We start from the raw sequence: 23,118 nt of genomic DNA on the forward strand, positions 1-23,118 counted from the left end.
TTGTGCAAAATTTATCAAAAAAATTCAAATTATTTTTTAAATTTATTTAAATTTAAGGAGGTTACCACGATTTTTCTATTACCGTACTCCGTGGTAAGGCCGGTAACCGCGGTAACCGCGCGGTTACCGATGGTAATGTAAACGCTGAGTGGATACGTGGGTCGACCCATTTACATCCCTAGGTGTGGTAAACTGGACCACAACGTAGGAATCCACGGGTTATCCATTTATTTGATTTATAAATGAGTTTGCAGGTCGGTTCATTTACATTCTTCCGGGAGTTGAGCAGGACAAGCTTCTGAAGCTTGTAGTATCCAGATTTTTTTTTTTGAAAGAACAAAATCAAAAAAAAAAAGACCAAGTTGTCAGTCAAAGTAAAAACTGTCCTGAAACTAACTATACAAAGAAGGGGTATAATAGAAGAATATTACATGGATTTGCTTAGCTAGCTAGTTGAGGCAGTATTCCATTTCCACCTAGTTGGTGCTCAATTAGTGGACCTAGCATGTTTGTATATAAACTTGCAATGCTAGTCATAGATGCTTATTTAACTGTTAATAAAAGGTTCAGCTTTAATTTCTTCGCACACACTCTATATGCATACCTAACTTAACAGTTCACAAGTTGTTACATAAAAGAACAGTTGGCATCTCCCCTTCTAGATATCAAATAAAAATGATAAGGTCACTTGCCACAGAATCACAGAAGCTGCCAGTTGACATAATAATTCTCCAATTGTGGATGGAACCTAACAAACATATTAAATGTGTGATACTCTACCTTACAATTTGCAGCTAGAGTGACAGGGAAATGGTGTTACGGATTACATAATATTTTCCAAAATATTCTTAGGCACATTCCTTGGTCACTGTATCGATTTTTCAGTGTTAGTTTTATCCATCCACCTGTTCTTAAAAAGAAATTATGATCGTAAAAAATATCTTAGAACCACATGTTATACCATAGCATAAATTACTCTAGTTCCTAGAAAAAGAATTGCCTTCGGTCATAAATATTAGACGTTGAGAACAAGATTTTATCAAACTCTTTAAACATTGATCATCAATAATTTCTTAAAATTATTTGTTTAAAAGAAAAAAAGTTGCATGTCAATTTGCCTTTTGAAGGGTTATACATTTATACTACCTCCATTCTAAAATATATAGTAACCTATTATCGGACATGACAGGGATCTAGTACTAGGTTGTTATATATTTTATGGCAGAGATAATATATCATAATTTCATAGAACCTAATAAAATTTTATATACTTATTTTAATACGAGACTGATTGTTAAAGTTTTAAAAATTTAATTAAATAATTATTTAATCACGAGCCAGAGATGAGGGAAGATAAATAGACTTCGCCTGAGAAATCCTTGGCCCAACCTACTGGCCCAACTTGGCCTGCGAACAAAAGTGACGGACGCGAAAGCAAAGCACCGGCTCCGCCTCCAGGCTATGCCGCGTAAGCCGGGGGCTATGTATTGGCGGCCCATCTGGCTCGGACCCCGCACCGATCAATCCGGGCTCGTGCCACCGCATCCATCGCCGAGCGCGAGGAGGAGAGCTGGGTTTTTCCCGTGAGCGAGAGCGAGTGATGGCGGCGGGGAAAGGGAAGGAGGGAGAGTGCGACATGGCGGCGGCGGCGGCGGAGGCGGAGAAGAAGGGAGAGGGCTCGACGGTGTCGCGCGGGGCGGCGGGGGAGCGGGTGGTGGAGGACAGCGGCGGCGGCAGGAGGACGATCCACCTCAAGAGCAAGGATGGCAAGCAGCATGATGTGACGGAGGCGTCGGCGAGGCTGTCCAAGACCATCGCCGGGATGATCCTCGCCGGCGGCGGCGCCGACCAGTGCATCCCGACCCCCGACATCGACCACGAGACCCTCCGCGTGGTGATGCAGTACTGCGACAAGCACGCCGCCGACGACGCCGACGAGGAGGATCTCAAGGAGTGGGACGAAGACTTCGTCGACGAGCTGGACCAGGACGCCCTCTTCGATGTCATCGCGGCCGCCAACTACCTCGATATCGATGGCCTCCTCGACCTCACCTGCAAGAGGGTCGCCGACACGATCAAGGGCAAGACCCCCGAGGAGATCCGCAAGGAGTTCAACATCGTCAACGACCTCAGTAAGGAGGAGGAGGAGGAGATCCGCCGGGAGAACCCCTGGGCCTTCGAGCAGTAGTACTCACTTTCTCTCTCTTAACCCGTAGTGTTTCTCGTCGTGTGATGGCGGTTGTCTCGTAGTTGTGTGTGTTGTGTCTCTCTCGTAGATTCAGATCGAATCTGGGAGTTCGTGCATTGCATCCTGTCCAAGAAGAACAGAGTCGATCGGCTGTGTCGTTGAATGCTTTGAACTGCTGGATCGCGATCGCTTGCATGAAGTGAATATTTTGCCACGCAAATTGTTTGCTGCGTGCCTCTCTCCGCTTGGTTTTCATGCAGTTTGAATTCTTTTGTGAATTGAATATGAATAGAGAAGGGAAAAACTTTGTCTGAAATTCTGAATGCTGCATTTCGTTTCAGATGCATGGACTGATCCATCAGTTCTGACGCCTTAGTATTTCAGTATGTTGTTTGGCTAACTAAAGTACTAAACCAACTACCTGCATGTCTGAATTCTTCTACACCTGAAGCATTTCGTTCGAGTCTTTGAAATATGCATGTGGACTGATACCCACCAGTATGTTGCATTCTTCAGCATCTGAAGAATTTCATTTCAGATATGTGTGGACTTACTGAATTGGTGGGTTAAGTTAAACCCAATTCTTCCTTGCATGTGTTCTGCTTTCTTCCGCATCATGTAGCGGATTTATAGCTAGTTGTGTTTGCTCACTCAACTAGTTGTCTAGTGCATCGTGTTTGTAACTTGCAATGCTAGGTGTTTTTAGTTTTTACTGGTTAATTTGGAATGCATGATTTTATATGGTTTTTGTACGTGTGAATTGATTAGTTTCAGTTACCATAAATATCCTGTAAGATTTCTGCATTTCATAAGGGGACTAACTTAAAGATTCTTTTGGGGGGACTATCAACAAATTAATTAAGATCAGTTGCCAACTGAAGATAATAATATTTCCTAGAAAGAAAATTGGTTAAGCTCGGGAAAAACATGGTCTGACATGATCACAATTCACAAACTCTTGCGGCTTTGCATACTCTTGGAGCATATGACAAGCTTTAGCTACAGTCTACTGGTTTTCATGGCTTCTCAGCGTTTTCTGTTGCTGGTTATTTATCGATTCCTTGTAATAATGTAATCTCCTGAACAGTGCGTTGTTTTTTTCTGCTTTCTCATATATCAATAAAATGGCAGAGCTCCTGCCCCTTCACTCGATGAAAAAAATATGGTGTCACAGAATATTTACTAAAATATCCTTATTACTCCTAGTAATTAGGCAAGTTCCTTGGTTGCCCCAGTGATTCCAGTGTGTTAGTTTTATCAACCTATTCTTAGAAGGAAATTAAGACGGTGAAAATTCTCCTAATTATGAACCACTTGTTAGTTGTTACATCGTCAATTATTAGTCCATTCAATTTGCCGGAGCCGGAGTTGATTTAAATCTTATAAGTGGTGATACGATCCTCAACGAACATGGAAGAGAAAAATATATACTGTAGTATAAATAAAGTAGTAGTTTTTAGTATGAGAAAAAACAATTCAAAACATGTAAACATGAAGAGATTTAACAACCGACAAATACTTCTCCCAGGGGAAAAAAGGGAGGAAAATAGGACATTGTCCTCACAAATGGGCCTAATCCCTTACAAATCCTCAGCCCATAAGCCACAACCTTCTGGCCCAACACAGCCTGAAAAAGAGAAAACTCTCGTCCATGCCTAGCTGGCTCAGCCTCCCGGCGACGCCGCTGACCCGAACCCGTACGCCGGCGGCTATATATACCGGCGACTCCGACGTCGCACCAATCAATCCGGCTCGTGCCAAACCATCCACGCGGCGAGCGCTAGCTAGGTAGTCGGTGCAAGGAGAGCTAGGGCTCTGTGAGGAGCGAGAGCAAGTGATGGCGGCGGGGAACGGCGGAGAGGCCGCGGTGGTGGGGGAGGGAGAGGGCGCGACGGCGTCGGAGGTGGTGGAGAAGATGGTGTTGCAGGCGGTTGTGGAGAAGGCGTTGTGGGAGGCGTTCGAGAAGGTGGTGTCGAAGGCGGTGGAGAAGAAGAGCGAGGGCGTGATGGCGTCGGAGGTGGTGGAGACGATGGTGTCGCAGGCGGTGGTGGAGAAGGCTTTGTGGGAGGCGTTCGAGAAGGTGGTGTCGGAGGCGGTGGAGAAGAAGGGAGGCGGCGCGGTGGTGTCAGAGGGGGCAGTGGAGAAGGTGGAGTCGGAGGTGGTGGAGGAGACGGTGTTGGATTCGGCTGGATTTTTCACATTTTGGTCCTTTTGAAAAACTTATTTCGCAAATAGACCTCTGAAAAAACTTATCCCAGAAATGGTCCTTTTTAGGGCGCCAGAGTGGCTGGCGCCGTCATCCAACGGGACGGCGCCAGCCTCTCTGGCGCCGTCCTCCTGCCACCGTGGCGCACGCGAACCGACATGGCAGGATGAGGGCGCCAGCCATGCTGGCGCCGCCCCAGGGAGGAGGGCGCCAGAATGGCTGGCGCCGTCGCCTCAGCCATTTTTATTTCTCTGTATGGAGTTGCAACGGTGTTATTTTTATTTTATTTTTTCGGATTTTTTTTCACACTCAGGATCACGATACAACCAACCACAAAAAAAATTTAAACTCGAACTACCACTTAGCTAAGTCTGAAAATAGCTAGCATACCACTTAGTCTATTTTGCACCTTCACTAAAATTAGACCATAATTCCTTTAGTAAAACCCTTTGATCAGCATGTTAAACATAATGCACTCTACCACTATATGAAATTACTTAATCTAATTCAAAATATAATCACATGAAATGACATATATAAGTTAAACAGTACATAGAGATGCAATTTTTTTATTTTTATTTCATTTTTTTGATATTTTTTTCACACTTAGAAGAACATAGAAACTAACCGTATAAAAAATAAACTCAAACGGACAAAATATGTGACATGTAGAATTTTCCAAAACTCTATCGAAACGGACAAAATATGTAATCTATTAAAACAGGCGTAACTTTATCTTACGGACTCGGAATCAGGCAAATAATATATGCACAGACATCTACAGAAAAAGTTACATCCGATTCTCCCCCGCTTTGCCAGGTTCGGCGATATTAAAACCTCCAAATTCCGCTTGCAAGATTGTGTTTTCGAGGAGAGAAGTTTTTCGGTAGAGCTTTGGAAAATTCCACATGCCACATATTTTGTCTGTTTGAGTTCAATTTTTCTATGGTTGGTTCTTGTGTGTCCCTAAGCGTAAAAAAAATATCAAACAAATAAAACAAAAAAAAATTCAGGGGGGGGGGGGGGGCGCCAGCCACTCTGGCGCCCCAAAAAGGACTATTTTTGGGATAAGTTTTTCTAAGGATCTATTTACGAAATAAGTTTTTTAAAAGGACCAAAATGTGAAAAATCCAGTTGGATTCGGCGGAGAAGGCGTCTGCATTGGCGGGGGAGGAGGAGGAGAAGGAGAACGTCAGGATGTGTTAGAAGTATAGATATGTCGGTTAGAGATAGAATCTACTTTTATTTGTATCCTAGAGATAAGATATAGAAATAAGATATATCCTAAAAATAAAATAGAGATAAATCTACTTTTATTTGTACTGTCTCTAAGTCTCTATCTCCTGTATACTCCTAATATATGAGAAAACATCATAATACAAGAATTAGATTTTTCCACATGATGATCACCCTCAAGAGCTCCGACGGCGAGCCGGTCGAGGTGACAGAGGCGTCGGCGAGGATCTCCAAGGTCATCGGGGACAAGATCGACGCCGGCCGCGGCGGCGAGGCCATCCCGCTCCCACACGTCGACAACAAGACCCTCAAGAAGGTGATCGAGTACTGCGACGAGCACGCCAACGAGAACTCCGACACCGACGAGCAGAAAGAGGAACTCAAGAACTGGGACAAGGCCTTCATCGACGAGCTGGACGAGGACGACGGCTCCTTCCTCTTCTTGGTCCTCCTGGCCTCCAGCTACCTCAAAATCGATGGGCTCCTCGACCTCACCTACCAGAGGGTCGCCGACAATAGCAAGGCCAAGACCACCGAGGAGATCCGCAAGGCCTTCAGTACCATCGAGATCGAACTCAGCGACAAGGAGGAGGAGGAGGAGGAGGAGGAGCAGGAGGAGGAGATCCGCCCGGAGAACGTCTGAATCTTGAAGTATAGTACTCACTTCGATCTCTTAACCCGCAGTGTTTCTCGTCGTGTGATGGCGCCATGGCGGCTGTCTCGTAGTTGTGTGTGTTGTGGCTCTGGTAGATTTAGATCGAATTGGGGAGTTCGTGCATCCTGTCCAAGAAGAACAGAGGTTGTGTCGTTGAATGAGTTGAACTGCTGGATCGCTTGCATGAAGTGAATATTTTGACCCCAAATTGTTTGCTACGTGCCTCTATCCGATTGGTTTTCATGCAGTTTGGATTCTGGTGTGAGTTGAATTTGAATATAGAAAGGAGAACTTTCTCTGAAATTCTGAATGCTGCATTTCGTTTCTGATGCATGGACTGATCCGTCAGTACTGATGCCTTAGTCTGTTGTTTGGTTAACTAAACCAACTACCTGCATGTCTGAATTCTTCTGCATCCGAAGCATTTTCGTTTCAGATATGCATGTGGACTGATACCCAGTATATTGCATTCTTCAGCATCTGTAGAATTTCATTTCAGAGATGTATGGACTTACTGATTTGGTAGATGAAGAAGAAGACGGCCGCGGCGATGATGATCGTGACGCCCCGGCCGACCGTGACGACCGTGCCCACGGCGGGAGAAGAGGTCGCCGGGGGCACAACAACGACCACCCCAGGGCTAATCAAAACTAGCGATGCAGGGATCGAGACGACCACGATCGGGATGAACGGGGACGAGACTTTGGGAGTGGCCGCGGCGAACAACGTGCGATTGATCAAGACTACCGCCGTGAACGCACACGCTCCCCGCGCCAGCGCGACAGGGGAGGGCACAGTCGCCATGGCGGCCGGCGTCATCACGCTGGTGCCACCGACGTGGACAACGTCACCGATCCTGTCTACCTCGAGCCACACCTGGCAGAGATCTCTCTGCCTTCCCGCCAGCAGGAGCTTCACACCGAGGTTTGCAAATTTCGATTGCTGCATGCTTTGCACACTTCCCCGTTCAGGACACAGGAAATCCTGGCGAGCCCTCCGACTTCAACTGGTGATCAGCTGCTTCGCCTCGCGCTTGTCACTGATAAGGCCATGGCTGCGCCACCTCCGACGGCGATGGAGGACCTGGCCATCCGGTCTTCCACTGGGATTGAAGCCTAGTTCAGCGACACGGCATGGAAGCCAATGCCTGTTGCGCGTGTCTTTGTCCGTATCAGGGAGGCCTTGCCGGCCACGCCAGTGGTCGAAACGCCGACAACCTGCCAGCAAATTGAGGAGGCGCTGATGCGCCTTGAGCTGGCTGCCGCTGCAGCTCGCACCCCAGGCGATGACACTCTCCTACCACAACCCATGTCACCGGCACCTCTCGCAGCGTCCCCGCCTCGCCGCTTGGAAGATCTAGCCAGCGACGCTGCGGCCGATAAGATTCTGCCAGCGCCGCTCCCCGGGACGCTGCTTCCCCAAGAGATGACCCCGATGCCAGCCACCCCGCCCCCGTCGGCGCTGGAGCCAGGCTCGCTGCCGGAACGCGCATCCTCGCCATGCGCCATCGCAGGACTGTTCACCTCGCCTCCGCCAGCTATCATTGCGTCGCCGCTGCGCTCGACGCTTCCATGTCTGCGGCCGGTTGTCCTCACAAGGAAGGTGAAGCTCCAGCCGAGGCAGCATAGCCAGGCAACCCGGCGGAGTGAGCGCCTCGCCAAGCAACCTGCAAGACCGACGATGGAGAGGTGCCAGCGCGTCCTATTCAGGAGGTTGGGCATCCTCCATGACGAAGAAGATGCCTCCGTGGAGCGCGTTCTCAGCCAGTACATGGCCATGTTTGATGGGCCCCTGCCGCCGCACGCCATCGCCGCCTTGACGGTTATCTTCGGCCTCGACGACGATGATGAGTGCGCCATGGATGCCGCTTTGCTCCCCCTTGTGGGCGAAGGGATCACTGATGTGGCCGATGAAGTGGAAGAAACGCTCGCTTGAGCAGCGCCTGCGTGCGCTGATTCGGAGCTGTCGTCGCTCCATGTATCGTCGGATTCGGAGCTGTCATCGCTCCATGTATCGTCGCCGTCTTTTCTTTTGCAGCCGGCGTGCCGCCGGTGGCCTGCGTGCCGCCTCCCCAGCATTTCTATGGAACCTCAGCTCTTGGAGCACATGTTGGTCAGAACTTCGTTTGGCTTCACCCTGCCTGCGCTGTCTTTTTTCCCGCTTGCGCCGCGCCTCGTCCGCCGCCGGCGTCTTTGTGTACGTGCGCCGCTGCGACGAAGGCAGAAATGATGACGACGACGCTAGCGGCTCCCCAACCACGGGCCATACCTCTCGCTGGGCCTCGCTTGGGCCTTCGCGCTCTCGCTCGGGCCTCCACGCGCCTTCTAAGGCCGTCCTCCATCTTGGGCCTCGTTGGGCTGCGCGTGCAACGACATTCGAGGCCGATGCCATTATGGCTGCACGGGATCTTCCCGGCCCAAGTCCCCTTCCCCTCCTTCGAGCCAAGCAGGCTGTGCTCCAACCTCGGCTGGGCCTACTCCCCCAATCAAGAGTCCACCTTTGGTTTGCAGATGTCGCACAGTCTAGATTTTATTAGTTGGAATGTGAGGGGGCTCAATTCGCCAGCACGCTGCAACACGGTCCACGAGATGATGTTGGATACGAAGTGCAACCTAGCATGCCTCCAAGAGACGAAACTTCAGAACATCGACGACGGCCTCGTCCGCTTCCTGGGTGGCTACAAATTGGATAGCTTTGCCTTCAAACCGGCCACGGGCACGAGAGGGGGAATTCTCATCCTTTGGAACAGTGCTATCCTCGTCCTACAAGATATTCGAATCGGCCGCTTTTCGATCTCAGCACAAGTGACGGTCCCACTCACAGGGGCTACCTTCCTTATGACCGGGGTGTACGGGCCCACGAGACACCGGCTTAAGGATGCCTTCCTTAGGCACATAAGGCGGCTAAAGCCTAATGCTGGCGAAGGGTGGCTCCTATTCGGGGATTTCAACATGATCTACCGAGCAAGGGACAAAAAAAATGGCAACCTTAATCTAGCTCGCATGAGGCGCTTTCGAGCGACAATCGATCGATGTGAACTCCGCGAGATCCCCTTGCAAAACAGGAGATTCACCTGGAGTAATGAGCGTCAAAGGCCCACTCTAGTGAAGCTTGATCGTTGTTTCTGCAATGAGAACTGGGATCTCGCCTTCCATCACCATGTCCTGCATGCCCTCCCAATATGGCCGTCAGACCACTGCCCTCTCGTTCTTTCAAATCCCGCTGCCCCACGCAAGCCGCGCCCCTTTAGATTTGAGAACTTTTGGACACGCATTCCGGGTTTCAAGGACATGGTCAAGGCTAGTTGGACCCAGCCATCCCCGCACACAGAGCCAATGCACTGCCTAAATCACAAGCTACAACGCACAGCTTCTTGCATTAAAACCTAGGCTAAAAGTCTATTCACGGAGGCGAAAATTCAGTTTCACATGGCACTCGATGTCATTCAGCGGCTTGATGTGGCCCAGGAACACAGAGATCTCTCTGGCCCGGAATTGCGGCTGAGAGCTGCCCTAAAGCGCAAAACTCTGACTCTCGCCACGATAGAGAGGGCAAGGAAAAGACAGGCTTCCAGGTTGACTCATATCCGTGAAGGGGAGGCAAACACAAAGTTTTTTCACCTGAGGGTGAATGCGCGTAGGAGGAAGAATAGCATTCAAAGACTCCGCAAAGAAAATGGCTGGGCAGTCACTCACAATGAGAAAGAAATGACCATCCTTGACCACTTCGCCCATTTAATGGGTCGGCCAGGGCCGAGGCCGAATGAGCTCAACTGGGAAGCTCTAGGCATCCAGCCTTTCGACCTCTCTACCTTGGAAGAGCCTTTCTCGGAGCAGGAGATCCACCGGGCTATCAAAGAGATGCCAGTTGACAAAGCGCCAGGGCCAAATGGTTACATTGGTATCTTCTTTAAAAGTTGTTGGGATATCGTCAAGGAGGATGTTTCCCTTGTCTTCAATTCCATCTTCAACCTCCGTTGCGCCAGCTTGGGCCTCCTTAACTCAGCGAATATTGTGTTGATCCCGAAGAAGGAAGGGGCGGAGAGTGTTTCAGACTACAGGCCGATTAGTCTAATCCATAGCATAGCCAAAATCTTCTCAAAGCTGCTGGCGTTGCGGCTAAGGCCCCACATGCGCTCCTTGGTCTCCATCAACCAAAGCGCCTTCATCAAGGGAAGAAGCATTCATGACAACTTCCTCTTTGTGAGGAACATGGCCAGAAGATTTCACCGTACGAATCGGCCGATGCTCCTCTTCAAGCTCGACATCACGAAAGCATTTGATTCTATTCGTTGGGACTACTTGATGGCCCTTTTACAATGCCTAGGCTTCCCTGTAAAATGGAGAGACTGGCTAGGTGCCCTCCTATACACATCTACCTCGCAAGTTCTTCTCAACGGCATCCCTGGTCAAAGAATCACGCATGGGAGAGGACTTCGGCAGGGAGACCCGCTGTCTCCACTCCTTTTTGTCCTAGCAATTGACCCTCTCCAACGTCTCCTTAAAAAGGCAACAGATCTGGGTTCGCTCTCTAAGCTTCGAAGCAGAATGCCTCGCCTGAGAACATCTATGTATGCAGATGACGCTGCCATTTTCGTCAATCCCACAAGAGGGGATGTCCAAGCGCTCACGGAAATCCTGCAACGTTTCGGCACGACCACTGGACTCGTTACCAACTTCCAAAAATCTCAAGTCGTGGCCATCAAATGCAATAACATTGATTTGGACGACGTCCTAGAGGGAGTCCCAGCAGTGAGAGCATGCTTCCCGATCAAACCTGGGACTAGACCTGATCCTCGGGCGGATGCGAAAGGTGGACATGCAGTACATCTTTGATAAGATCACAGGGCGTATAACAGGATGGAGAGGCAAAAACATGGGACTTGCTGGGAAGTCCACACTTGTAAAATCAGTGCTGACGACGCAGCCAATCTACTTACTGACCGCTCTGAAAACTTCAAAGGAAGCCTTGGAGTGCCTAGACAAGCAGCGGCGACGTTTTCTCTGGGCTGGCACGGGGGACATCACGGGTGGAAAATGCAAAGTCAATTGGACAAAGACGTGTCTGCCAACTAGGCAAGGAGGCCTCGGGGTCCTGAACCTAGAAAAATTCACGAGAGCCCTGTGTCTACGCTGGCCGTGGCATGAATGGAAGGACCCAAACAAGCCATGGGTTGGTCTCGAGATCCCCTGCGACGAAGTAGACAAGAGCTTGTTTGCCGCATCCACTAAGATAACCATTGGTGATGGGACTATAGCGCGATTCTGGGACTCTGCGTGGATTGATGGGAGAAGACCAAAGGACCTCATGCCCTTAGTATACGCAATTTCTAAGAAGAGGAAAAAGACCCTGCGCCAAGGAAAGGAGAATGATGCCTGGGTAGGTGATTTGACACTGGAGACAAACCCAGTAATTACAGTGGCCCTTGTGGAGCAGCTGGTTGCCCTATGGACTGCAGTCCGTAACGTGCAGTTAGAAGAAGAAGAGTCAGACCAAATCGCCTGGAAGTTCACTCCTCATGGGCACTACTCAGCTTCATCGGCCTACAAAGCGCAGTGTGTTGGCGCGCCTGACACAACTTTTGACTCCTTGATCTGGAAGGTCTAGGCGCCCGGAAAATGCAAACTCCACGCTTGGCTTATCATACAGAATAGGGTTTAGACCTCTGACCGGCTTGCGACCAGGGGTTGACAAAATAATGGCAGGTGCCCTCTCTGCAGAAGAGAAGATGAAATGGCTTTGCACCTCGTCGCCGAGTGCAGGTATACGAGACGGATTTGGAACCTCGTTGCGACATGGGTAGGGTTCCACCAGCTAGAACCCCGACGCTGGGGGGTGGCGCAATCGGTCAAAGATTGGTGGGAAATGCTGGCCTCTGTGTCTGGCGTCCCCAAGAAGGGACTCCGCACCCTGATTCTATTCATCGTATGGGAAGTCTGGAAGGAGCGAAATAGGAGGATATTTGATCATAAGGAAGCCGCAACCTCGTATCTCCTTTCAAGGATAAAAGAAGAGGCTGGCATGTGGGCCTTGGCAGGCGCCAAGCGTCTTGGAGAGATCATCCCGCAGTTTGTATAGTGTACAGCTTTCATTGTTTTTTTGCTTTTTTTTTACCCCTAGGGGTTGTATTTTTCTCCTGCTATATTAAATGAATAAGCACATTCTTGTGCTGGTTCCTTTCAAAAAAAAACTGATTTGGTGGGACAAGTTTAACCCAATTCTTCCCTGCATGTGTTCTTCTTTCTTCCGCATCATGTAGCCATTTAGCTAATTGGCGCAGTAGTTGTGTTTGCTCACTCAACTAGTAGTGGTCTAATGCATCATGTTTGTGAATGCTAAGTGTTTTTACCGGTTAATTTGGAATGCATGACTTTATATGGTTTTGTATATATGAATTAATTACTTCAGTTACCATAAAAATCCTGTAAGATTTCTTCATTTCAGAAGGTGGCTAACTACAAAAAATTCTTTGAGGGAACTATCAACAAATTAATTAACCTCAGTTGCCAATTGAAGATAATAGTGTTTCCTTTAAAGAAATTGATTAAGCTCAGTTGAGTTTCTTCGCACAAACTCTGAACACCTTCTTAAAAGTTAGCAGTTTATTTTACAAAAGGAAAAAGTACGAATTACCCCCCTCCCCCCGAACTATCGTGATCGACCGAATTACCCCCCGAACCACAAAACTGGACATTCTTCACCCTCTACTATGCAAACCGGACGAATTACCCCCCTGGACCCAATCCACGGTGGTTTTAGTCTACGTGGCGTACGCGTGGCAGTCCATTCAGCATTCTATTTATTAAAAAATGTGGGACCCACCTGTCATACACTCATACTCTCTCTTCTCTTTCTCACTCTTCCTCTCTCTCTCTTCACTCTCACTCTCTCTCTCTCACAGAGGAGGGGCGGCTGGGCGCCGGTGTCCGGCGGGATGGAGGGTGGGCGGGAGGCAGCAGCCGCGGAGGAGCTGGCCGGCGGTGGAGGTGGGGGCGCCGTCGGAGCGGCGAGGCGGAGGGGGCCTCGAGCCGTCTCCCATCTGGTTGTCCTCCTCCACCACCAGCGCCGACCACGCCGGCTCCTCCCCTGGCCCGATGGGGATCTCGACGTGCGTGAATCGCGTGGCCGGAGGGGCGGGTAGCGGGCGTCGGATCACATCCTGCTACTGCTGCTTCTATGTGTCGGAGAGGAGCATGACGATGGCGACGGGGTTGCGGTCACGGCGGTCCTCGAGCACCTTGGTGGCCTTGCGCAGCGCGTCGCAGACGCAGACGGCCTACCCTGGCCTTGGGCGGCGGCGCAGACGACGAGGCGGTCGACGATCTGGCGGGCAGAGCGCTGGCCCTGGCGCGTCATCCGGCGCAGCGGCAGGAGGCGCCGGAAAAGGCGACGATGGCGAGGCGGTCGGATCGCATCCTGCTCCGAGCTCCGTCCAAGATGGAGGGAGGAAGCCGCGCCGAGCTCCGTCCGCCCGCACGCCGCCGAGAGGGAGGGGGGAAGCCGCGCACGAGCTCCGTCCGCCTGCACGCCGCCGAGAGGGAGGGGGGAAGCCGCGCCAAGCGGCCGCCTCTCTCTTCGTCAGTTAGCGGGCAGTGGCGTGCAGGCCGGCGGCCGGCACGCATGGCGCGGGCGTGCGGGGAAGGGCGGTGGGCAGAGCCACGCGTGCCCGCGGAGGCGGCGACGACGCATGTGCCCGGCGGAGGCGGCGGAGCCGCCCGTGGCCACCATACCCCACGGAGTTCACGCCTTGCATGCTTCTGCTCAAGGACCGTGTACGAGCGCGAGCCGGACCATGCATGCTGCTGGGTGCTGATGTAGTGACGCCTTCATGCATACGAAAGCTGCCTATTCCTCGAAGCTCTCGGAGCGAGGTAGCCCTTTGCCGGCCGCGGAGGCAGCCATGAGCTCGGGACGACCACCGTCTTTTGTGCATCGTCCGCCAGAGGCGGCCGTGGAGGCGTCCATCCGCCGCACGGGGACGACTGGCCATGGTGCTGCTAGTGCGCCTGTCTCGCCACTGCGGGAGGGACTGCGATGCAGTCGTGAGGCTGCGGTGGCGCAGTCGCGGAGGCAACACGAGGGTTGGTCACTTGGTCGTGGCGGCATCACGCGGAGTTGTTGGGAATAGTCCCACATTGCTAATCTAGGGGGAGTTAAACCAACTTAAAAGTGGGGGGAGCCCCTCACCTCTTGAGCTAGCTTTTGGGGTGTAGTAAGGTTTTCTCCCGGTTGGGCCAACGTCTCCCAGTTTTTGGCCAACAAGTGGTATCAGAGCTAAACCCACAATCTCTAGTGCTTGTGCACACTCAGGGTGGTGTAAGCCCAAAGCCCAGTGGACCGCGGGTGTGAGGCCCGTATGTGCCCGTGTGTGGGGCCGGTCGGTGGACCGCGGGTGTGAGGCCTGTATGTGCCTGTGTGTTGGGCCGGTCAAGGCTAAGGGGCACCAATGTATGACGGGGGAGATTGTTGGGAATAGTCCCACATTGCTAATCTAGGGGGAGTTGAACCAACTTAAAAGTGGGGGGAGCCCCTCACCTCTTGAGCTAGCTTTTGGGGTGTAGCAAGGCTTTCTCCTGGTTGGGCCAACCTCTCCCGGTTTTGGGCCAACAGGAGTTGGGGCCGCACGCGGCCGGCACCATAGCGGAGCCGCGTGCGCGCCCACCGCCGGCCCGCCCCTACGCCGCCGCCCATCGCCCTTCCCCGCTCCGCGCCATGCGTGCCAGAGCTAGCTTTTGGGGTGTAGCAAGGCTTTCTCCTGGTTGGGCCAACCTCTCCCGGTTTTGGGCCAACAGGAGTTGGGGCCGCACGCGGCCGGCACCATAGCGGAGCCGCGTGCGCGCCCACCGCCGGCCCGCCCCTACGCCGCCGCCCATCGCCCTTCCCCGCTCCGCGCCATGCGTGCCAGCTGCGTGCGTGCCACTACCCGTTGAACGACGAAGAGAGAGAAAGAGAGATAGAGGAAGAGAGAAAGAGGGGATGATATGTGGGTCCCACCATTAAAAAAATAAAATGCTGACTGGACTGCCACGCGTACGCCACGTAGACCAAAACCACCGTGGATTAGGTCGAGGGGGGTAATTCATCCGGTTTGCATAGTTGGGGTGAAAAATGTCCGGTTTTGTGGTTCAGAGGGGTAATTCGATCGACCGTGATAGTTTAGGGGGTAATTCGTATTTTTTCCTTTACAAAAAGGAATACTCTAGTTGGTACTATCTCCCTTTCTAGAGATGAAAGATGAGTGATGTGGCATCAGTCGCCTAATGATGAAGAGCAGTACTCATATATTGCAGTTTGCAGGTCAAGTAAAAGGAAAAACATGGCGTGACATGGTCACAATTCACAAACTCTTTCGGCTTGCACACTCTTTATCTTGGTGCATATGGCTGCAGAGGAACAATAGAATTTTCAGTGGCAGCTACGAAGTTAGCAGATGTAGTGGACATGATCACAAACCTGTGCAAGGCCTGAGAGGAAGCTTTAGCTACAATGTACTAGTTTTCATGGCTTCTCTGCGTTTCGCTGTTGTTTTTTCTGCTTTCTCGTATCAATGAAATGGCAGAGCTCCTGCCCCTACACTCGATGAAAAAAAAATATGGTGTCACAGAATATTTGCTAAAATATCCATGTTACTCCTAGACGTGGATATTTTTGTTGGCCCAACGTGGCCCGCAAAACGCAGCCGCTCTCATCCAGCTGGCGTGCCAGGTAAGGCTTGCATTGCAGTAGGAAAAAAAAAAACGTAACGGACACGAAAGCGAGCACGCCTCCTGACCCGAACCCGCTCGCCGGCGGCTATATATACCGGCGACTCCGACCTCTCAATCTCTCACCGATCAATCCGTCTCGTGTGCCACACCATCCACGGCAAGAAGAGTTAGGGCTCAGCGAGAGAAAGCGATCGAGCGATGGCGGAGGAGAAGGGGAAGGCGGTGATGCCGATGGAGGTGGAGGAGGTGGAGGTGGAGTTGGAGGTGGATCAGGTGGAGGACGAGAGAGAGGCCGAGACGGTGGTGGAGGCGGTGCAGAAGGCGGTGTCCGATGCTTTGGAGAAGGTGGAGATGATGGAGGAGGAGGGAGAGGCCGCGGTGGCGGAGGCGGCGGATAAGTTGCTAGAGGAGGCGGTGGAGAAGGCGGTGACGGAGGCGTTGGAGGAGGCGGGGTGGGACGCGGCGAAGAAGGCGTTGTCCGATGATTTGGAGAAGGTCTCGCTGGAGGCGGAGAGCGCTAGGATGATCACCCTCGAGAGCTCCGACGGCGAGGCGGTCAAGGTGAAGGAGGCGTCGGCGAGGCTGTCCAAGACCATCGGGAACATCATCGACGACGGCCGCGGCGACGAGGCCATCCCGCTCCCGGACGTCAGCTACAAGACCCTCAAGAAGGTGGTCGAGTACTGCGACAAGCACGCAGACGAGAAGTCCGACACCGACGAGCAGAAAGAGGAGCTCAAGAACTGGGACAAGGCCTTCATCGACGAGCTGGCCGAGGACGACGACTCCCTCGTCAAGGTCATCATGGCCTCCAACTACCTCAAAATCGATGGACTCCACAACCTCGCCTCCCAGTGCAAGACCACCCGCGAGCAGATCGGCAAGGCCTGAAACATCGAGATCGAGCTCGGCGACAAGGAGGAGGAGGAGGAGACCCGCCCGGAGAACGTCTGAGTCTTGAAGTAATACTCACTAATCTGTTAACGCGTAGTGTCCTCGTCGTGTAATGGTGGTTCTCTCGTAGTTGTGTGTTGTGCCTCTGGTAGATTCAGATCGGATCGGGGAGTTCGTGCATCTTGTCCAAGAAGAACAGAGTCGGCTGTGTCGTTGAGTACTTTGTACTGCTGGATCGCTTGCATGAAGTGAATATTTTGCCCCGAAATTGTTTGCTGTGTCTGCTTGGCTTTCATGCAGTTAGTCTTCTTGTTAAATGTTTGCTCTATTTCTAGCTATCTAATCGTTGGCATCTGGTTCGATGTTGGGATTCCAATCCAGGAGATTCGGTTGCAGATTTGCAACATTTCTCAGTGGTCAGTGCTCGATCGATCAGGGGATGTGTTTCCTGCTCTTGAGTTTGTATTGGGTGCAAGTTTGGTGTTGCATTTTGCTTGGATTGTGGTTCGGATTAATTTGAGAAGGGGAAAAAACATCGTTTCATTTTTATCTGGAATTCTGAATGCTGCTTTCGCTTCAGAGATACAGACTGATCTGTTCGAAATGATCCATGCGTGTCTGAATTTTCTTCTGCATCTGAAGCGTTTCGTTTCAGATATGCATATGGACTCCCTAGTATGTTCTGTGTTGCATTCTTGTGCATCTGAAGCATTTGTTTCAGAAATTTGGATTGATCCTCCCTAAGTATGTTATGGGTTTCCGGATCTGAAGCATTTTTCGTCTCAGTGATGCATGGACAGATCTAGCAGAAGAATGTTCTTGGTCGTTTGGTTAAGTTAACCCACTTCATTTCCCTGCATGTGGTCTGCTTTCTCAAGCATTATTAGGATGGTGTCCTACTGTGTTGTTTGGTTCATAAAATTTCTGTACGTGTTCTGAATTCCTGAGCTCTGCTCCAGATTAGTTAGCAAAAATCCAATGCCTGAACTTTTGCCTTTTGTTTTGAGACATTATGAGAGCTACAGCTACAGCACCTTTGCTTCCTTCTTGTGTGTGTTCCATGTAAATTTGCTGTACAATTGTAAATCTTCTTGAGTTGGCGTTGTCTCTGAACTTGTGAACAGGGGATTGCACAGTTTCAGTCGACATGTACATTTCTTAAAATCTGGAACTTAATTTTAGAGAGAAAACTGAAGATAACTAATTACCGTGTGATTCAATGTAATCCGAGTTTAATGCTGTGTCAGCAGAACTCCAGGTCACTAGGCCTTATTTGGGTGCCTGGAAGGATTCCCAGGGCCAGATATCTGTTTGAATTTCATTAAAGGTAGAGGACATGTTCAATTTTGCTTTGATTCTAGTGCAAAATGTACTAAGTGGAAAAAATGCATCGTCGCAGTTTTGTCTGAATGCTGCATTTCGTTTCAGATATACTCAGTACGTTGTCCGTTGTTTGGTTAATTAACCCAACTCCATGCGTATGCCTGAATTTTCTTCTGCATCTGAAGCATTTTGTTTCAGATAGCACTTCTGTATCTGAAGAATTTCGTTTCTGAGATGAGATTCATGGACTTATCTCACAGTATGTTCTGAGTTGTTTGGTCAGGTTAACCCAATTCCCTGCATGTGCTGTGCTTCTAGTTGAGGCAGGATTCCACGTAGTTGTTTTTCTCAACTTGTGCATCATGTTTGCAAGTTGCAATGCTAATTGTGTTTATGGGCTCCTTTAGAATGCTGAATGCATGAATTTTATAAATAATCACTTCAGTTCAGCTCAGTTGCCAATTGAAATCAGTTAAACTTCAGTTGCTAATTGAAAATCACTAACTCCTTTGGGGAGCTATTATATGAATCAGTTAAGCTCAGTTGCCAATTGAAAACGAAAGTGTCCCTATAGAGGAAATTAATTAACCTCAGTTCACATTCTACACACCTAATTTAAAATTTCAGAAGGAATCTCCTTTTCAAGATGTAGTATCAAAGACGAGTGATGTAATAAGTTCAGTACTAAGTTGCCGAATGAAATAATAGTACTGCAGTTTTTTGTGGAACCAAGCAGCATGTGTTATACGGCAACATATCCTATTCACAGGCATTCACGTGTACACACGTGCACACCAACTAAAAAATATCACCAAAAAATCTAGAAAAAATCATACACATACTTTCAATTGTATTACATCTAGGGTTAAAATCTTAACGTCAAATTCATTATATTTTAGCCGTAAGGTTGCAATTTTGTCAGAATTTCATCTTTTTTTTTATTCTCTATGTAGAATGAATTTGAAGATGCGACTTTGCACGTAGATGTATTACTACTGAAAGTACATGTATGAATTTTTCTAGAATTTTTTGTGATAATTTTTAATTGGTGTACACGGTGTGTACACGCGAGGGCCTGTATGCATAGGATACGCTCCTGTGTTATACTCTACCTTGCAATTTGTAGGTTAAGTAACAGGAAAATGGCGTTACATAATATTTGGTAAAATACTCTTGTTAATTAGAGCCGAACTAGAAAAACCCGTGTATGAACAAGCTGAAATTAGGCACATTCCTTGGTTGCTGTGATTTCAGTGTTAGTTTTACCCATCCACCTACTCTAAAAAGAAAATTAAGACGGAAAAATTTCTCTGGAGTCCTAATAACGGACCACTTGTCAGTAGTTCATAAATATGCCGGAGACTTCCACTTAAATAATAATTGGCGATACACGATCGTCAACGATCATTGAAAAGAAAAAAATATATATACTCCAATATACAGCAGGAGTTTTTCAGTACGAGAAAAAAAAAACTCCACAAAACATATAAACGTGAGGAGACTTGACAACCGTACAAAAAACTTTGTACAGTGGTCAGTGGTGTGGTCCTCATAAATGGGCCGATTCCATTACAAATTCTCAGCCCATATACAACAAATCCCCCTTGTTCCAGTCGGCCCAGCAGCCAGCCCAATCTAGCAGCCCAACACGGCCTGGACAAAACAGTAGTCCGTCCAGCTGGCGAGCCAGCTAGGCTTGGAGAAGAGGCTTGAAGCGAAAGCGAGCACGCCTCCACCGCCGGCGAGGCTATATATATCGGCGACCCCTTCTGCCTCCGACCTCGCACCGATCAATCCGGCTCGCGCCACCGCATCGCATTCGCATCCACGGCGAGCGCTTAGGTAGTCACTAGTCAGTGCAAGGAGAGCTAGGGCTCGATCTTTGTGAGCGAGTGATGGCGGAGGAGAAGGGGAAGGGGAAGGGGAAGGAGGAGGGAGAGGGCTCCGCGATGGCGTCGAAGGCGGCGGGGATTCTGGTGGTGCCGGGTGCGGCGGGGGTGGGGAATGCGTTGTTGGAGGCGTTCGCGAAGGTGGCGGTGGAGAAGAAGGGCGAGGTCGCGACGGTGTCGGAGCTGGTGCGGAAGCTGGTGTCGGAGGGGGTGGCGGAGGAGGTGGCGGTGACCGAGGCGTTGGAGCATCCGGTGTTTGATTCGCCGGAGAAGGTGGTGCCCGAGGTGGCGGAGGAGGAGGAGAGCGGCGGCAGGATGATCACCCTCAAGAGCTTGGACGGCAAGACGGTCAAGGTGAAGGAGGCGTCGGCGAGGCTGTCCGAGACCATCGGGAACCTCATCGACGACGGCCGCCGCCGCGGCGACGAGACCATCCCGCGCCTGTTCGTCAGCTACAAGGCCCTCATGAAGGTGATCGAGTACTGCGACGAGCACGCCAACAACAAGGCCGACACCGACGAGCGGAAAGAGGAACTCAAGAACTGGGACAAGGCCTTCATCGACAAGCTGGACGAGGACAACATCCTCTTCGTTGAAGTCCTCGCGGCCTCCAACTACCTCAAAATCACTGGACTCTCCAAACTCACCGACCAAAGGTTCGTCGACCCGTTTAACACCAGCAACAAGACCCCCGACGCCGAGGAGACCCGCGTCAACCTCATCCCGGCGAACACCTCAGCCACAGCCTCGACCTCAAGGCCATCAACATCGACCTCAAGCCCATCAACATCGACCTCAGCCTCACACTCTGCGACTAGGAGGGGGAGGGGGAGGAGGAGACACTGAGACACTACCAGAGAACGTCTGAGTCTTGAAGTAACACTCACTTTCTCTCTTAACCCGTCGTGTAATGGTGGTTCTCTCGTCGTTGCGTGTTGTGTCTCTGCTAGATTCAGATCGAATCGGGGAGTTCGTGCATCCTGTCCAAGAAGAACAGAGTCGGCTGTGTCGTTGAGTACTTTGTACTGCTGGATCGCTTGCATGAAGTGAATATTTCGCCCCAAATTGTTTGCTGTGTCTTGTTGGCTTTCATGCAGTCAGTCTTCTTGTTAAATGCTTGCTCTGTTTCTAACTCTGTCTACTCGTGATGCTTGGGATTCCAAACCAAGCGAATTGGTTTCAGATTTGCAGCATTTCTCAGTACTCGGGGATGTTTTCCTGCTCACAATTTTTATTGGGTGCAAGTTTGTGTTGCGTTTTACTTGGATTCAGGTGCGAATTGAGTTCAGGAGGGTGAAAACATCGTTGTGATTTTCATCTGAATGCTGCATTTCGTTTCAGAGATGCATGTACTGGTCTGTTCGAACTGTAAAATTTTGCCCCAAATTGTTTGCTGTCTCTGCTCGGTTTTCATGGTGCTAGACTACTCGGTCTACTTGTTGGCATGTGGTTCAATTCGTTTGTGGGATTCCAATCCAAGGGTTTGGATGCAGATTAGCAAACATTTCTCCGTGCTCAAACTGACCGGGGATGTTTTCCTGTTCATGAATTTGTGTGGCTTGCGTTTTGCCTGAATTCTGGTGTGAACTGGACAGATAAGGGAAAGTATCTGCTGCAAATTTCGTTTCATAGATGTATTTATTGATTAGTACCGATGACTAACGGATCATCAGTTGTTTAGTTCAGTTCTTAACAGTAACTGATCCTTCTTTGTTGCAAACTGATCCAACTCCCTGCATGTTTTCTAACTTATCAGATAAAGTTTCAGAGATGTTGCAAACTGGTCTTTCTGTTTGTCTGTCTGTATCTGAATTCTTCTGGATATTTCAGAGATGTTTCAGAGATGTATCTGAATTCTTCTGGATATGAAACAATTCGTTTCAGATATGGATGTGGATTCTTCTGCATGTCACAATGTGTTGCATTTTTCTTCATCTATAGCATTCCGTTTCAGAGATGAATGGGCTTATCTGAAGAATCATGCTTGTAACTTGCAGGGCTAATTGTGTTCACGGGCTTGAATACATGACTTTTATATATAGCTTTCGTGTGAACTAATTACTTCAGTTACCATAAATATCCTGCAAGATTTCTTTATTTCAGAAGGGGACTAACTACTCAGAACTCTTTTAGGGGATTATCAACAAATAAATTAAGTTCAGTTGTCAATTGAAAACAACAAAATTCCTAGAAAGAAAATTCACACACTCTGTACGCCTAATTTGAAAGTTCACATGTTTTACAAAAATAATACTGGCTGGTACAATACTCCCTTTCGAGAGATCATAGACGAGTGATATGGGGAAAAAAAGTAAGATGCCGAATCAAATGAACCAAACAACATGAGTGATATATCTTTCAATTAGCAGGCCAAGTAACAGGGAAATGGCGTGACATTTTTCTTCTTTTGATTGTTGTGCCGTTTGGCTGAACCTGTACTGGTATGATCATTTCTAGTAAAAGAAATGGGGGCCTTTGCCCTTGCTCAAAAAAAAAAAACAATATGCTGGAGACTACTTTATCCTCGATTTAAGCATTGAATCGCCATCGTTGAAGAGAAAAAGAATATATTAATACAGTATCCACTACGAGTTTTCAGTATGAGAAGAAAACAACATATACTTCGTATAAATCTAAGGATATCTAACAAACTGTCAAATCTAGCCCACGACCTTCTCCTCTGGGCCGTACCCAGCCCAACCTACTGGCCCAGCAAGGCCTGCAAATCACAGTACTCTCCTACTCTTGGAGAAGAGGAAATGCAACGGCCGCCGCGAAGGCGAAGGCGAACACGTCTCCGTCTCCGGGCTGCGCCTTTAACCAGAACACGTGAGCCGGCGTTTTTTTGGTTTATGAACCGAACAGGCTGCATGTCTGAATTCTTCTGCGTCTGAAGGACTTTTTTTTTTTTAACAACTCGCACGAGATGGTGTGAAGTTTTATTGATAAAACAGGAAAAAATTACAAGATTACAACCATGGAGGGTCGTAACCAGGAAAAAGAAAAAAATATATCACCAC

At 49.5% G+C, this 23,118-nt stretch overlaps 4 protein-coding genes across 4 annotated transcripts; all 4 read left to right on the plus strand.

Moving 5' to 3' along the window:
* Positions 1 to 1,579: 1,579 nt before the first annotated feature.
* Positions 1,580 to 2,483, plus strand: LOC127779853 (SKP1-like protein 11). Its single transcript, XM_052306771.1, has one exon. The coding sequence runs from the start codon at positions 1,601 to 1,603 to the stop codon at positions 2,186 to 2,188; it is 588 nt and encodes a 195-aa protein (XP_052162731.1). The 5' UTR covers positions 1,580 to 1,600; the 3' UTR covers positions 2,189 to 2,483.
* A 3,310-nt stretch (positions 2,484 to 5,793) lies between these two features.
* Positions 5,794 to 6,522, plus strand: LOC127780309 (SKP1-like protein 1). The gene has a single exon (XM_052307216.1). It carries the CDS (start codon positions 5,794 to 5,796, stop codon positions 6,271 to 6,273), a length of 480 nt encoding a protein of 159 aa, XP_052163176.1. The 3' UTR covers positions 6,274 to 6,522.
* A 9,609-nt stretch (positions 6,523 to 16,131) lies between these two features.
* LOC127780475 (SKP1-like protein 13) lies at positions 16,132 to 17,145 on the plus strand. The gene has a single exon (XM_052307389.1). It carries the CDS (start codon positions 16,191 to 16,193, stop codon positions 16,881 to 16,883), a length of 693 nt encoding a protein of 230 aa, XP_052163349.1. The 5' UTR covers positions 16,132 to 16,190; the 3' UTR covers positions 16,884 to 17,145.
* Positions 17,146 to 20,158: 3,013 nt separating this feature from the next.
* LOC127780310 (uncharacterized) lies at positions 20,159 to 21,151 on the plus strand. Its single transcript, XM_052307217.1, has one exon. It carries the CDS (start codon positions 20,159 to 20,161, stop codon positions 20,942 to 20,944), a length of 786 nt encoding a protein of 261 aa, XP_052163177.1. The 3' UTR covers positions 20,945 to 21,151.
* Positions 21,152 to 23,118: the final 1,967 nt, after the last annotated feature.

This window comes from Oryza glaberrima, chromosome 7, assembly GCF_000147395.1.
Source record: "Oryza glaberrima chromosome 7, OglaRS2, whole genome shotgun sequence".
Classification (NCBI taxonomy): domain Eukaryota; kingdom Viridiplantae; phylum Streptophyta; class Magnoliopsida; order Poales; family Poaceae; genus Oryza; species Oryza glaberrima.

Coding starts and splice junctions, on each gene's coding strand:
- LOC127779853 (XM_052306771.1), top strand. CDS start 1,601: ATGGCGGCGGGGAAAGGGAAGGAGGGAGAGTGCGACATGGCGGCGGCG.
- LOC127780309 (XM_052307216.1), top strand. CDS start 5,794: ATGATGATCACCCTCAAGAGCTCCGACGGCGAGCCGGTCGAGGTGACA.
- LOC127780475 (XM_052307389.1), top strand. CDS start 16,191: ATGGCGGAGGAGAAGGGGAAGGCGGTGATGCCGATGGAGGTGGAGGAG.
- LOC127780310 (XM_052307217.1), top strand. CDS start 20,159: ATGGCGTCGAAGGCGGCGGGGATTCTGGTGGTGCCGGGTGCGGCGGGG.